Source organism: Neofelis nebulosa, chromosome 16 (genome assembly GCF_028018385.1).
Source record: "Neofelis nebulosa isolate mNeoNeb1 chromosome 16, mNeoNeb1.pri, whole genome shotgun sequence".
In the NCBI taxonomy this organism is placed as follows: Eukaryota; Metazoa; Chordata; class Mammalia; order Carnivora; family Felidae; genus Neofelis; species Neofelis nebulosa.
Window position 1 is genome coordinate 27,690,811 of NC_080797.1, and position 15,636 is coordinate 27,706,446.

The 15,636-nt window shown below is 37.4% G+C and overlaps 1 protein-coding gene across 2 annotated transcripts in view; it reads left to right on the forward strand.

Moving 5' to 3' along the window:
* The window catches only part of SMURF2 (SMAD specific E3 ubiquitin protein ligase 2), a 116,955-nt gene that overhangs the window by 70,443 nt on the left and 30,876 nt on the right, over positions 1 to 15,636 (forward strand). For both annotated transcript variants that reach the window (XM_058705843.1, XM_058705844.1), the window contains exons 4-7: positions 5,573 to 5,706; positions 8,425 to 8,490; positions 12,781 to 12,865; positions 14,899 to 14,982. In XM_058705843.1, the coding sequence (XP_058561826.1) occupies positions 5,573 to 5,706; positions 8,425 to 8,490; positions 12,781 to 12,865; positions 14,899 to 14,982 (369 nt within the window). The remainder of the gene's footprint in view (positions 1 to 5,572; positions 5,707 to 8,424; positions 8,491 to 12,780; positions 12,866 to 14,898; positions 14,983 to 15,636) is intronic.

The following is a 15,636-nucleotide window of genomic DNA, read 5'->3' on the forward strand; positions in this document are numbered from 1 at the left end:
TGAGTTTTCATGTGTCTCTTGGCCATTTATATATCTTTGGAGAAATGTCTGTTCATATCTTCTGTGCACTTTTATTTTTTAATTATTTTTAAAAAATATTTATTTATTTTTGAGAGAGTGAGAGAGAGCAAGCATTTGCGAGTGAGGGAAGGGCAGAAATAGAGGGGGACAGAGGATCCAAAGTGGGCTTCGTGCTGACAGCAGAACTCAAAAACCATGAGATCATAACCTGAGCTGAAGTCGAACGCTTAACCGACTGAGCCACCCAGGCATACCTCTTCTGTGCATTTTTAAATTGGATTGTTTGTGGGTTTTTTGATGTTGAGTTGTGTAAGTTCTTTATATTTTAGATACTAACCCTTTTACTGGGTATGTCATGTGCAAGTATCTTCTCCCATTCAGTAGGTTGTCTTTTATTTTTGTCTGTTGTTTCCTTTTCTGTGCAGAAGCTTTTTATTTTGATGTAGTCCCAGTAGTTTATTTTTCTTTTGTTTCCCTTGTCATAGGAGACATGTCTAGAAAGATGTCGTTATGGCTGATGTCAGAGAAATAACTGTGCCTCTTCTGGATGCTGAAACTCTTTAGTTATGAGGAAATTTTGTCTTTTTTATTTGTTTTTTAAAGATTTTATTTTTAATCTCTGCACCCATCGTGGGGCTCAAATTCACAACCCCAAGATCAAGAGTCGCATGCTGCACTGACTGAGCTAGCCAGGTGCCCCTGTCTTTATTTATTATAGGTGATTTCTTCTCCATTTTCTATTTCCTTTCCTGGAACTCCTGTTACTTGGATGTTACCCCTTCTGAATTGATTATCATTCAGTTGTCCTATCTTTTTTCTCTCATATTGTATCTCCAGTGGAATAAAATATTTTTGTTTCAGTAAAAAATTAAAAACTATGATGAACTATCTGGGCTGTTTCCCCTACTTAGTTTTCCAACATTCCTTTTATTGTGATTTCTGCTCTCATAGTTTTAGCTTGCAAGATCACTTGGCTTATTGACTGTTTTTCGTAATTTTGTCTTATTTCTTGGATGCAAGAGAAGTGAGTTTTGTTGCTTGTATTGCCTCTCTTTTGTCAAGGTTCCTTTTTTTTCTGTTAGTTTGATTTGGGTTGCTGTTTTTTTATATTTAAGGGGAGGCACTTCCATGTTGATTGGAAATTCTGTGCCCATGGGTAGGGGTAGTCCGCTTGCTAGGGTAATCAGGTGTGGCTGTGACATATTCATTGCACAGAATTCTGCTGTTTCCTGCCCGGGGCTATATATTCTTGGATGCTAGTGTTCTTGGAGCTGAAGAGTTTAAGAATGCTAGGAGGTCCCTCTATTGACTGTAGTAACCTCTTCTTAGTATCCATGCTTTTATAATGGACTTTTACCTTCTCCCTTAGCTGTGCCTGGTGTCCCTGAGTAGAGAACTTTTCAGAGAGTAAAGCGTACATCTCCTGCTGGGGTTGAGGATGACCTGGGTCAAGGAGGGGATTCAGGAGGGCTTTCCATTCCTTTTCAGTAATTTCACCAGTCCTTCTGTTTTAGCCCCACCGTCGCTGTTAGAGTATCTTGGGCTAATAAGTCGGAAATATTTCAGGGATGGGGTGGCAGTAATAGTCTTGTTTCTTATCTGTTGTTCCCTGCCGGTGTAGGTGTCGGTTTTCTCCAGGTTGCTAATTCTGTTACTATATGTTTTCTATACCTCTACCATTTTGTCAGCATATCTCATGTTATAAACATGTTAACTGCCCTGATATCCTGACCTTTAAGTCTTTGGTCTTTTAAGCTTTTTGAGCTTTCTACTTCACTCTTCATCAATCTCAGTTTTTCTTCAAGATGTTCCACTTGCCTTACCTACAAAAATGAATTTTACATCTCCCATCAAACGTTTATGCCTGACACCTCATTACTTACTTCTGGACAATTAGTTCTAACCCACCCCCCTAGCAGAGTACCCAGCTCAGCCTAGACTCTGGACAGTTATTTAAATTTGACCTTCTAAACCACATGTGAACAAACATGTTTCTCCTAAAACATTGAGATACTGAGAGGCAGTTCAGAATAAGGCTTTTTTGTGTGCCCCTCAGTGCTATGGCTCAGTGACTCCAAGTTAGTAGGCAAATAAATAGGAACTAAAAAAGTAGGCAATAGAGAGAAGTGAGACTACCTGGCTTCCCACCCCCCAGCCCCCCACTTATTTGTGTGATCATTAGCTCAGTGTTTAACCCCTCGTGTGTCAGTTTCCATTGGTGACAGCAACAATAATGCCTACTTTAGACGACTGATAGGAAGATGCAGTGAGATAACCCCTGCAAAGTGCTTAGACTAGTACCTCACAGGTAATCCTCAAATGTCAGACGCTTTTAGTAAATATGTTAGGTTGCACCTTTTTTATTAACTTTATTTGACCTGTGGTGATTTTGAAATCCCAGCTGTAATAAGCTACTGTCTGTGTAACTGACTCAGCTTTTGAGTTCTTAATCAGATTGTTTTAAGCCGTCTCTTTAAGCTTCAGTCACATTTAAATTCAGCCAGAGACCCAGGTATAACAGTGCATAAGATGTAGTCTCACAAGCTTTCAGCTAAGTGGTGTATAGACACAAGTGAATAGGAAATTATAAACAGTATGATAAGAATATGGGGAAGTATAGGTGCCCTGGAAATACACAGAACTTTTTTATATGAATTTAGGAGCTAAGGACAGCTTCCTAGAAAAGTGGCATTTAGGCTTAGACCTTATGTGGGAGTTAATTTGAAAAAAGAAATGGGGGTTGGCTCTAAGCAAAAGTAGTCTGTGTGAAGACCCAGAGGTGAAAGAGAACATGACTCTGAAAACAGTTGGGAGGGGCAGCATTGGGGAGTTCACGTCAGGTAAGGGGAGTTCGGCATAGGACAAGCAAAGAGAGGCAAGTAGGAACCAGCTCGTGAAGGTCCTTGAAAGCCTACTAATAAGTTTGAATGCTCTCCTCAAAGCAGTGGGGAGCAATGAAAAAAGGTTTTAAGTGGGGAAATGCTATCATCGGGTTTATATCCAAGAGCAGACACTTAGGCGGTAACCGTGGAGAAGGGCTTTGAGGGAGACAAAGATGGCAAGGAGACTAGTTCCTACACTGTGGAGTGTGGGGCGACCTGATCGGGTGGGGACAGCATGGATATAGGCAGAACAAAGGAGGTAGTGAATCCACTGGATACGCTGCAGGGGAGCAGGGGGCAGGATAGCAAAGGAAATACTGTCTGCCAGGAGGCAGTGGTGGGGGGCTCTAATTACGGGGAGGGAGTGTGGGAGTATAGCAACATACGGAGTTTTCCTTTTTTGGTACCTGTGCCTGACCCTAGCCCATTGGCCGGCTGGGGTCTGTGGATATTTTGAGGTGGGTCTCTTCATGAGCCTTTGCATGCAGCTGGGTGGTCACTGTGGTCGGCCCCTCTTACCTTACTCAGGTTTTCATTGCTCAAGCTTGTTGCCTAAAAGGGGCCCCTGTTTTCCCCCCTGACGGGTCGACAATCACAAATCTTTGGCATTTGGGCGGAGGGCTCATCTTCAGTATCTGCTTCATGCTAGACCTAGGGGAGGGGTGTCCCTACCTAAACCTGTCAGTCTGTCAGGGGTTCTGTGCAGTTATAGACCAGAGCATGGTATTATATTAACGTGCTGATCAGCGAGATTCCCTGGTGGCCAGGTCCATGGGATTTAGGGGGAGGGGACTCTGATGGTATGGGCTGGAATTCTTGCTGGACCATCATTAGTATGTGGAATTGTTGGGTCCAGCAAATAGAAATGATGACCTCATGTTAGAAAAGTGGTGATGTGAATGTAGACATTCTAAATAGTTGATTATGGCCTTAAAACTAAAAAAAAAAATTATGTCACCCTATATACACTGAAATCACACTATGTTTTGTGCTCTGCTGGGTTTGGGTCACAGGCTGTGTTTGCTGACCCCTGCCTTACACGCCTTGCTTCTACAGTCGTCAACACAGCAGCTAGAGTGATGTTGTTAAAACATATTTCAAATCTTGTTACTCCTTTGCTGCACGTCTCCCGTTGGCTTCCTGCCTTACTTGGAGAGAAGGCCAGAGTTCACACCATGGCTGACAAGGCCCTTTATGATTTGTGCCTGATTGGTTAGAGCAGGCTAACTGATGGAATAGGCAAACCCAAATTGTCAGTGGCTTCATACAAGAGCAATGTATTTTGTATAAAAGTTCATTTGGCAGGGAGGTGATTTCACTGTCTCACAGTCATTCCAGGACACAATTGACAGACGTTCCTCTGTTTTCAGTGTACGTTCTCAAGGTCTCTCTGGGCCTTGACAGCATAAGGGTGCTTATGCCAGTGGTGGGCTGTTCTAAGGCACGGGGATCAATACTTTATCATGCTGGGGAATCAGGCTTGGGGAACTCATTTAATGTGATTTTGTTTAATGCTTGATCTGGGGTGCTGTAGCTGTTTAATAATTGATTCTGGTTGTAGAATTTTGATACACCATGCAGTAGGTACTTGCCAGGTTAGGTCTGTTAGGTCTCTCTGAAAATTGGTGCATGCATGTTGGATGTTTTCTACCAGAGTTTTCCCATTTGTAAGCAACAGAAATGAAATTCAAATTGGCTTAATTTTTAAAAAGGGAATGGATTAGCTTGCGTAATTAAAAGTCCAGTAGGGATAGGCATGCTTTATGCACAGCTGGATCTAAGTGTGGTTTCCCTGTTTCTCGTTGAAAAGTTTTAGTTCTCACTTCAGTGGTTTTGGCTTTTTTACGTACTAGGTGAATTTTTCTGATATTACTGCTTTACTGAATGACACTTGAAGATCAAGGTTGCTGGACCAAAAATTTGACCACTTAGAGGCAATGAAATATAGTTAGGATTCTACTGATATAATTATGTTATTTTATTATATTTTTGCATGGGATGGCACCATGTGAACAATTGGCTGTGGTAGAGCTCTTAACGTACTTGCAGGTATCCGCACAGACAAGTGTAGTAACGCTTTCCCCTGCTCTGCTTGTCTGCAGGCAGTGAAGTGAAATCTGCAAGAGTCCTGCTCGCTCAAGGCCTGCATACAGGAAAGAAGCAGGGGAAAAGCGTTACAATCAGCTTTTGTTCTACAGCATTTTAAAACCCACCAGGTATGTCAGATTTTTGGTCTGTCAGCCTTGACAATGCCCCTTGAAAACTGAGTACTCTTCGAAATGATAGGCCATGTCATTGAAATGTTTTTTAAATGTGACTGTGATAAAAGCTCTTGTAAGATTTTTGTTCTTGGAAAGAAATATCAGAAACCTGTAGTGTTATTTGACACTAGCTACTAAAATAGTTTTTTTACTACCACATTGTTAGCCAGTCTGAGAGTGGCAGATGTGATGAAGGATATATTAAAAATTCTTTATAGATTTTTACTTACAAGATTTTTAAAAAAATTAAATTCAATCTTGTGGGATTGATTGAACTCAAAACATATTTTGCATTATCTAACCATACTCTGAAACATTTGTGACTTTAGACTACAAAAGCAAAAGAAAAAATTTTACATTCGCTACTTGTAGTTGCCAAGTTACTCATTCAGTTATGTTGTTTTTTAGGTATATTGGAAAGTCTGATTCAGTTACGATCAGTGTATGGAATCACAAGAAGATCCATAAAAAACAAGGTGCTGGATTTCTTGGTTGTGTTCGACTTCTTTCCAATGCCATCAACCGCCTCAAAGACACTGGTTGTGAGTAGATACGAGTGTTTTTTAAAATATAAAAATATAGGGCACACACATTAGGCTCTGTGCTGACAGCTCAGAGCCTGGAGCCTGCTTTAGATTCTGTGTCTCCCTCTTTCTCTGCCCCTCCCCTGCTCATGCTCTGTCTCTCTCACTCAAAAATAAATAAACATTAAAAAAAATTTTTTTTTTAAAAATATAGGACACTTACATGGCTCAGGTCATGATCTCATTGTTCGTGAGTTCAAGTTCCATATCAGGTAGCTTGAACCCCACTTGGTGTGAGCATGAGCCCTGCTTCAGGTAAAAAAAACACGAGCCCTGCTTTCGGTGAGCCCCACCTCTCTCTCTCTCCCTCTCTCCCTCCCTCTCTCCCTCTCTCTGCCCCTTGTGAGATTCTCTCTCTCTGCCCCTTGCTCACTTGTGCCCCCCCTCAAAAAAAAAATATGTATGTGTATGTTTGTTTTTGCGGGGGGGGGGGCAGGGATCCAAAAATTTAACTTCCTATGTATGTTTGAAACATTGGTAAAAATACTTGTTTAAATTTATTTTATGGAGTTTATAAAAAGAATGAAACATTTAAAATAGTGAGACTTGAACTGAATCAGCTGATACTTAGTGTACAGTGAATTTATAAGTGTTAGGAAATGTTTGATATCCAAGAGTAAAAAGAAGGGTGTCAAAGTGTATATGCCTTTTTAACATTTCGTAGCACCCTTCTCTGGTTTTGGTGGATTAATGAGATAAAATGAGTTTTATTTAGGTGACTGGAGTGTTTAAGGTGGCAATTAAAGGAGAATTATTAGTGAATAAGAATGATACATAAAACGAAAAAGTAAAAGTTCTAGAAGGGTAAGACATTGATTGTAAGACAGCTGTGTTAACTGCTTAATTATAGCTTAGTTTTACACTAGCCTGGGCATTTAGAAGATCAGACCAAGGTTAAGACATTAGAAATGATTTTCGTATTGGATTGGCAGTAACAAGGTGACAAAACATCTTTTTGGGGGTCTTTCTTTTGGGACATAGCTGAAGATAACTTTTTTGACAAAATTTTTTGTTGTTTTTACAGAATTCTTTTTCATATAATGTAAAAAATATTGCTAGTCATTCATTATCATGGGATTTTAGTCCAGATACCTCTGCTAAACAGAAATTCACATGGAATCTAGCTAAAGAAATTAATAAAAAAAGTAAATTTTTCTTGGGAGTATTAGATACATTAAGAGATAGTCCCTTTTACTGTAGTATGATACCACAGTCCAGATATATAAGTATTGATCTGTTAAGAAGAAAAAGGGAGAAAATTGCACCAGAAGCTCTGAGTCAGGGGAATTTAAAGGCACTTGAGAATTTCTTGTATTTCTGAGTTGACAAGGTGGCTGACCCAAAAGGAAATAGAGGACCCTGGGATAGGAAGAGGTCTTACAGTATATAAAAATGAACTGTTTTATTACCCAACCCAGCAGGCAAACTGAAGACTTACAGGCCACATGGATGACCTTATCTTTGGTTCAGTTTAGCCAGCATTTATCAAACCTTTAATGTGCCAGGCACTGTTCAAATCCATGGTGGATGTAAAGGTGAAAATGGGATGGATCCTGTCCTCTGAGAAACCAGGGCAAAGGCCTGCTGGCCTGTGCTGGCAGAGGGAGCAGGACACAATGGAAAGACTGAACAAGAGAAGAGGAATTGCCTTGCAGAAGTCTACTATACAGTTGATTTGGTAGCGTCCGTTTATTTTGCAAGGGGAAAAAATGTCTCTTTTTGGCTGGATAAATCTGGTGGGACACAGATTTTTCTTTGTGCTGCCTGTGGATGTTTCATTGCATTTATTTCCTTGACCTTTTTGATGTGTAATACTTAATTTATCAAACATTTATTGAGCACACTGTACAGCGTTCTGCCAGTTAGGAGCAGAGAATTCAAAGACTAATGTATGGTCTCCTCCTTTTTATCAATTCATGACTTCTTTGAATAGATGGCATGCATATATATATATAGCTGTAAAAGAATTCAGTTTTAAGTGCTATAATCAAAGTAAAAGCAGCGTGCTGTGGGTGACACTGTTCCTTCCTGTAACTGGCCAGGTCAGTGTTATGTCTGTTCTATTGATGAGGCATGAGAGAATAAATGAGTTGCTCCTAAATGAGTTAGTAGAACTGACTCAAACCCTTATCTTACAGTTTATACTTGGCTTCTTATTAATATTTACTTTATGTGTATGGAGGTCATTTGAAATGGTTAGATAAAAAATAACAGTGATAATAACTCACATTTATTGAACACTTATATGCCAGTTACCTAAGAGTTTTACATAATTACCTGATTTGATCCTTCAAAAATATGAGGTGTAGGTACTACGTGAGAAAATCAAGACTCAGGGATAAATTGCTTAAGAACAACAGCTATTAAGTGACAAGCCAAGACTCAAGACAAGTGTCTGAAATCTTTGGAGAAAAAGTAATTGCATGTTGGCAATGTATATACACCAGTGACTTAAAGTTTGTGAAATCCAAATTTATCAAAACTGTTGTTAAGACATTTGTACCAATTATATATACAGTTAGAGATTTTAAATGTTTGTTTCATCTTTAAAATGTTATTATTTAAATTATAGGCCTGGTTGCCATTGGATTATGGAAATTTACCATCACTCTATAGATATTAGAAGCTCTGATATCAGCTTATTTTTTAATTGCTTTTTTTGTTGATTTCAAATAGATCAGAGGTTGGATCTGTGCAAACTTGGGCCAAATGACAACGATACAGTTAGAGGACAGATAGTAGGTAAGTGTGGAAATTTAAAGTTATGTGAAATTTTGGCATCAGACTGACCTAAACTCTGTGTATCTTTTAAATCCAAGTACACTAACTATAGCTTCATTGTATTGGCTTAAATTAAATGAGTCCCATAAAATATTTCAAACAGCGGATCCAGGTTCCTGGCTACCTTAATTTAAAAAATTATTTTAAAAAAACCCTTCAAATTATGAATAATATAAAAAAAAATAGAGGCTCCTGATGTAAAGAACTATTGATCCCTTAGGCATTCATTTAAAGTATGCGAATGTATGGTAGCACACTAAGATAAACTTTTACAGATGATCTGAAAGTTTTCTAAAAATAATCCTTAAACTGGTTTTTGATAAGAATATTCTATTGAACTTTGTTTAATGCTTTACAGTTTTATAATAATTGTGCTAATTGGAAAAGAAAATGAAGGATAGTATAGCACTGATTGAAAAAGGGGAGAAGCTATTACTTTACTTATAAGGTCTGTCTTGAATTGATTCAGAGGAAGGGCTTAAAGGTAAAATTTTCTGAGACCTGAGAATTGATGGATTGAGCTTTTGATCAAGATACATAGTGTGGTAGGGGTGCCTGAGTAGCTCAGTGAGTTAAGCGTCCAACTTTAGCTCAGGTCAGATCTCACGGCTCTTGGGTTTGAGCCCCGCGTCAGGCTCTCAGAGCTTGGAGCTTGCTTAGGATTCTGTCTCCCCCCCGCCCCCACCCCCCCCCCCCCCCCCCCGCGCTTGTGTTCTTTCTCTTTCAAAAATAAACATTAAAAAAAAAAAAAGATACATCATGTGGTAGGACACTGATATGGACTCCTTTGAGGCTTCTTAAAAACAATAAAATGCAAGTGGGATCCCACCACTTCACTACAGAGCAGAATTTAGGATAAGTTGATTGCATTATGAACCTGTCAAAGGTTTCAGTTACTGAAGTTACTTTTGAAGGGCTTCATTTTCCCAGGAAATGAATTGGGTTCATAATGAATTGCCAGAGTAGCGACCTAACAAAGCCCTGTTGTAGTTACCACAGGGAAGTATCTACACTGCAGCCTTATTGAGAATTCCTGTCATTCTTAGATTGAGAAGGGAGTAAAAAAAAAACCTCAAAAATAAATGCTGGCATATAAAATTTTAAGAACAATCACATTTAATTTGATTTTGCATGTCATATAATATTTGCCAACTAATGTCCAGTAGTAACAAAATAGTTTTACTAGGTGTAAATTGGCATTTATAAAAACAACCAGCTTTCCTTTGTCAGCAATTAGAAATATATCTATGGAGTATACTGTATAAAAAAGTAATGTTTTACTTTAAAATGTGTGCATGTGTAGTCCAATTTGAAGCTTTTGTATGAATTTAGTTTTCATAGTAGAGATGAGTTGGACTCACACATTATGCTTCATGATCCTGCCATTTAAAAACAGAATGAGTTCCAGTTCTTGCTGAATTAGACCTTTGCAAATAATTATAGGGGTACCTGGGTGGCTTGTCTGTTAAGTATCCAACTCTTGATTTTGGCTCAGGTCATGATCTCATGGTTTGTGAGTTTAAGCCCTGTGTTGAGCTCTGTGCTGACAGTACAGTCTGCTTGGGATTCTCTCTCTCCCTCTCTCTCAGCCCCTCCCCTGCTCATGCTCTCTCTCTCCCCCTCTCAAAATAAACATTAAAAAAATAATTATACATATTCGTAACACTTTTTGAGAAATGAAGAAAAGTATGCTAGAATACTAATTTTAAAAAATATATATCCCTTTCTAGTAATTTTATATACTTTTATATGTGTGTATTTTTTATGGTTTTGGTTCAGTGAATGTAAAATTTTTGTTTTCCTTCACTTACTGTAACCATTATTAGTGTTCAAGGGGTGAACTATATCAATATATCAAAACTTGATTATTGGACGGTTAAGTCATTTTTTTGCTATTATAACATTGAAAGTTGTAAGCATTTTTGGACACTTAGCTTTATCCTTTTCTTGGAGTGTTACCTTAGGAAAAGATATCCCAGAGGTGCCTGGGTGGCTCACTCTGTTGAGCGTCCGACTTTGGCTCAGGTCATGATCTCACAGCCAGTGAGTTCAGGTCCTGCATCGGGCTCTGTGCTGACAGCTGAGAGCCTGGAGCCTGCTTTGGAGTCTGCGTTTCCCTCTCTGCCCCTCTCCTGTTCATTATCTGTGTTTCAAAAAATAAAATGTTAAAAAAAAATCTACCAAATTGAGATGACTGATTCAAGTTTATAAATCTTTTCCCTGTTACGTTTAAAACTGTTACTCCGTTCTTCCCATGTCTTGTGAAGTTTTTCTTTTTTTGTTATAATATAAAAATAGAGAAGGTAAGGAACACCCATAATATGCCATCATTGTTATTAGCTTGATGTATATACCTTTTCTGTTTTTTTAAATGAGATTATACTGTGCAGAATTTTAAATAACCTGTTTTAATCTGTCCTAAACATCTTTCGTTGTTGCTGTTGTTGTTCATAGATTTATTTCTAAACCATTTTTGAAAGAGTGGGCTTTTTTTAATGTTTTTAAATTTATATATTTTTTTATTTTGAGAGAGAGTGCAAGCTGGAGGGTGGGGGCAGAGAGAAGAGAGAGAGAATCCCAAGCAGGCTCTGCACTGTCAGCTTAGAGCCTGATGCGGGGCTTGATTCCGTAAACAATGAGATCATGACCTGAGCAAAAATCAAGAGCCAGACACTTAACTGACTGAGCCACCTAGGTCCCCCATTTCTATAGCATTTTCAATGTTGTATAGTAGTCCATGGTGGGCAAATAATTAATGTAGCCAGTTGATTATTGCTGTTTATTTAGATTGTTTCTGATGTTTTAGTGCTAATGAACAGCGCTCTTATAAACATAGTACTTCTATGACTCCTTATATTGCTAGAATTAGACCATTTAAAAACACAAACCCACCTAGAAATTGCTTAGGTGTCTTGTAATATAGCATTCTGGAGCTGAAGCTCATGAAATCCTAAATTTTGAGCTTTAATATTACTCTAAACAATGCTAATGAGAAAATACATCGTTTTTACAGTGATTATATATTGGTAAGCATTTCACTTAGCTTTTCTGTATAAAAACTGGTTAATGTTTTCTAGTACAACTTTCATATAACATTTTGCTTATATTCACCGAAGAGAGGTGTATTACCATGCTGTCACCTATAAATGATACTCCTATAAAGGAGTGATGTGTTGAACTTTCTGATTTTTCAAAAGTTTTACAGAACTGGATGATTTTAGAATTTTGAGATCCTTCCTAGAATGAAGGGTCTTAAAATATCATACTTTATGTAGTAACTATTTAGGAAGTTAGGTTATAGTTGGGGTACCGGGTGGCTCAGTCAGTTAAGCATCTGACTTCGGCTCAGGTCATGATCTCACAGTTCATGAGTTCGAGCCCCACGTTGGGCTCTGCGCTGATGGTGCAAAGCCTGCTTGGGATTCCCTCCCCTCGCCCTTCCCCCCGCCCCTCTTTCTCACTCTCTCTCTGCCCCTCCCACCCCCTTGTATGAGTTCTCTTTCTTTTTCTCTCTCTCAAAAGAAATAGACGTTAAAAAAAAAAAAAAAAGTTTGGTTATAGTCAAATTTGCCTGTTCCTTTCTATCTTTGAAGAGAATTACCAAAAATAGAATTAAAGAATATTAAAGCAGCAAGGAAGGACTTCAGGCTTATCAGTTAGCCTAGCTTCCTCATTATTTAGATTGGGATTATGTAAACTTTTAGGATTTTAAGTGTTTTGTTCAAGGTCACAGTGCTAAACTAGGTATTAGAGCCTGGTCTAGAGTTTACGTCTCTTGCTTCCAAATTTATAGTGGTAGTTTTACACCACACTAGATACTGATGTAGGGTTTTGACTTATGGAATCTCAGTGTTGCCCTGTTGCCAGAATCTGGTGTGTTTTGTTAAGTATTTTAAAGATGGGTCAAGAATTAAACCCAAATTGATATGAACTTTTCCAGTTCTTCTGTATGTGAATATACCTTTAATGCCTCTCTTAAGTATAGTAGGAGGCTTGCATTGCCCCATTACAATGGGCAGAAAGGATTTAGACTCCCCTCCATGAACATGATAAAGCATAGAAAATCATAAAATTCTAATATCACTCCTAAAGGGAAACATCTCATGGAAAAAGAAAATATAGAATTTATTAGAAGCTAAAGAATCCATTCTAAAGTATTAAGATAAGCCAGATGTCTTTAACTATACATATTTTAAATTGTAGAAAATCTTTCTAGTAATTATTCTTAGTAATTTTTTTGTTGTGTTATAGTAAGCCTTCAGTCCAGAGACCGGATAGGCACAGGAGGACAAGTTGTGGACTGCAGTCGTTTATTTGATAATGATTTACCAGATGGGTAAGCTGAAATCATTAGAGAAATGTGTTGATAATGTCCTTCAAATAATGACAAATAAGTTGACATTTATTGTATACTTTAGAAATTTGCTGATCAGTTCCAGAATCTAGATTTTCCTTGTACTTGGAAAATTAGCAAGGAACCTTGTCAAGTCAAATTTATAAAATAAACCATGAATCAAATGTGTTACATTTATTTTTTAAGAGTTTTGACTAGGAGACCATCAAATTTCTTGACAGATATCTCTGTCTTGTAAATACTATGTATTTAAAAGAACAACTTTTTTGCATGATTAAATTATTCAAAACAGGGCATATAAATGCTGAATCTGAGACATAACTCCATTTAGAGGGATGGAATAGAGATTTGTGGAGTAAAAATGACAAGAACATAGGAACATTTGTTGAGTATGTGTGTGTCAGATACTGTTGTAAGCATTTTATGTCATACATTAGATCGTTTAACTCATATGCATGTGATTCTGGAATTAGACCATCCGGATTCCAGTCCTTCCTCTTCTGTTTACAAGCTTTATGGATTTAATCAGTTCATTTAACTTCTGTGAGCATTGGTTTATATTTACTTCTAGAAGAGGATGGTGATAATAGTGTATATGCCATAAATTGTGAGGATTAAATGAGATCATTCGTGTAAAGCACTTAGCACAATGTTTGCATATAGTAAGTGCTTAATATATAGTAATATATTTTATATTATAAATATATATATTATTAAGATAATATATATAAATGATCAGCTACTGTTATTACTCCTGCCACTACTGTTGTTACCCTCATTCATTCCACAGATTAAAAACACTGGGTCAGAGAAGTTAAGTAAACTTGCCTTAAAGGCCACATAACGGATGGTAGACTGGAACACAGACTTAATTAAGCCTTGATTCCACATCTCATGCTTTTGATCACTGCTTTCTCTGTCTGATACTAGTGCTGACACTTTCTGACTTCATTTTTAACTTGAATGAGGTGTAGTTTACGTACAATGAATTATTTCAAGTATATAATAGGTTGAGTTTTGACTTCAATTCTTTTTGATATGGAATTTTACATCCAAGTCAGGGTATTTGCTCACTTTGTTTAAATTCTTCAAAATTGCCATAATTTAATTCTATTTATACCTCACTTTAGCTCCTTGATCTATATGTTAACTTTTGTGGATGGGATGTAGATTTTGGTAATTTTGAAGGGGAAGTTTGGGACGAAATAACTAAACAGTGTTAAGAGATTACAACAACGCAAGGCTTATTTTTCTAAGCTTTTGGTTCTTTATCGTACTTTTTTCCCCATTTGTTTTTGTGATGTATCCTTTAAAAACTTGGTGTACATTTTATAATACAGTCGTACATATGTACAATTTACAAATTAATTGATAAATAATACTCCAGTACTGTATTCTGATTGTAATCACAGGAAAAGACCTCTTAGCATTTCTTTATTTCCTGGTTTTTATGGCCTCTAAACCTCTGCTTGGATTTTGGTGGAAGTATTAATATTATTACATTTCTGTGGTCATTTGCCCTTTTTTTTTTTTTATTGTTGTTACATGCATTAAAAAGTTATTGAGGAGGAAGTACCAGTCTTTTTAAAAAATTAATTTGGATAGGCTAAATGTTTTAAAAAGTTTTATATGCTTTAATGTTAGATTTAATTTTAAAAGTTAGATGTGATTTTTATTTTTAGTATGGCATTTTTTTTTTTTTTTTTTGCCACTAAATTCTGAAGAAATAGTGTAATTTAGTTGAGCCTTAATGACATTATTGAAAAGTTCTGAGTTTGGCTGATGGAGAATGTTAGGCACACCTCAGTGTAAATATTGTAGAAGTTTCAGAATTCCAGAAGATACAGTGTACATTTTAAAAATAAGTTGAAAAACATTCCTGTATTCTGTGTAATGATTTTCAGTTTGTCATTCCTGATTTATAACAGCAGATGTCTTCCTGGCTCGGTTATTGCCTTAAAAACATTCTGTATCCACCTTCTTATTAATGCCTTATCTCTCAATTTTTATTTAAGCTGGGAAGAAAGGCGAACTGCCTCTGGAAGAATCCAGTATCTAAACCACATAACAAGAACTACACAGTGGGAACGCCCAACACGGTAAGAACATACAAATATCTTTCCCTGGTTGTGCTGTTTGCCTTCCTGAAGTTGTCACTTTCTGTTTATCTGTCAGTCTTACCAGATTTCCTTTCTTGGTTTATACTGCTCAAGATCAGTAGATCTTACAGCAAGTGCCATTATTATTTTTTTTTAATTTTTTAATGTTTATTTATTTTTGAGAGAGAGACAGAGTGTGAGCAGGGGAGGGGCAGAGAGAGAGGGAGACGCAGAATCTGAAGCACGCTCCAGGCTCTGAGCTGTCAGCACAGAGCCCGACGTGGGGCTCGAACCCAAGAACCGTGAGATCATGACCTGAGCTGAAGTCAGACGCTTCACCGACTGAGCCACCTGGGGACCCCTAGCAAGTGCCATTATTATTTTCAAAAAGTAATTTTTGATGAAGGTTGTTTAGCAAGTCATCCTGTTATTGGCAGCTCTAGGGCCTGTGAAGGTAATTAGTAAGTATTGATTAAATAAGTTAACTGAATAAGTTGAGAAGCCATCTCATTTCTGGGACTGTTAAAAAATTTTTTGAGTCTGTTATTGAATGGCTGTAAGAGAATATATATACCGGATCTTCATTTGTTCAGTCATGTAGGTGTATGATTATATCATTATATTACATCTAGTAAGGTCTGTGATCAAGATAAG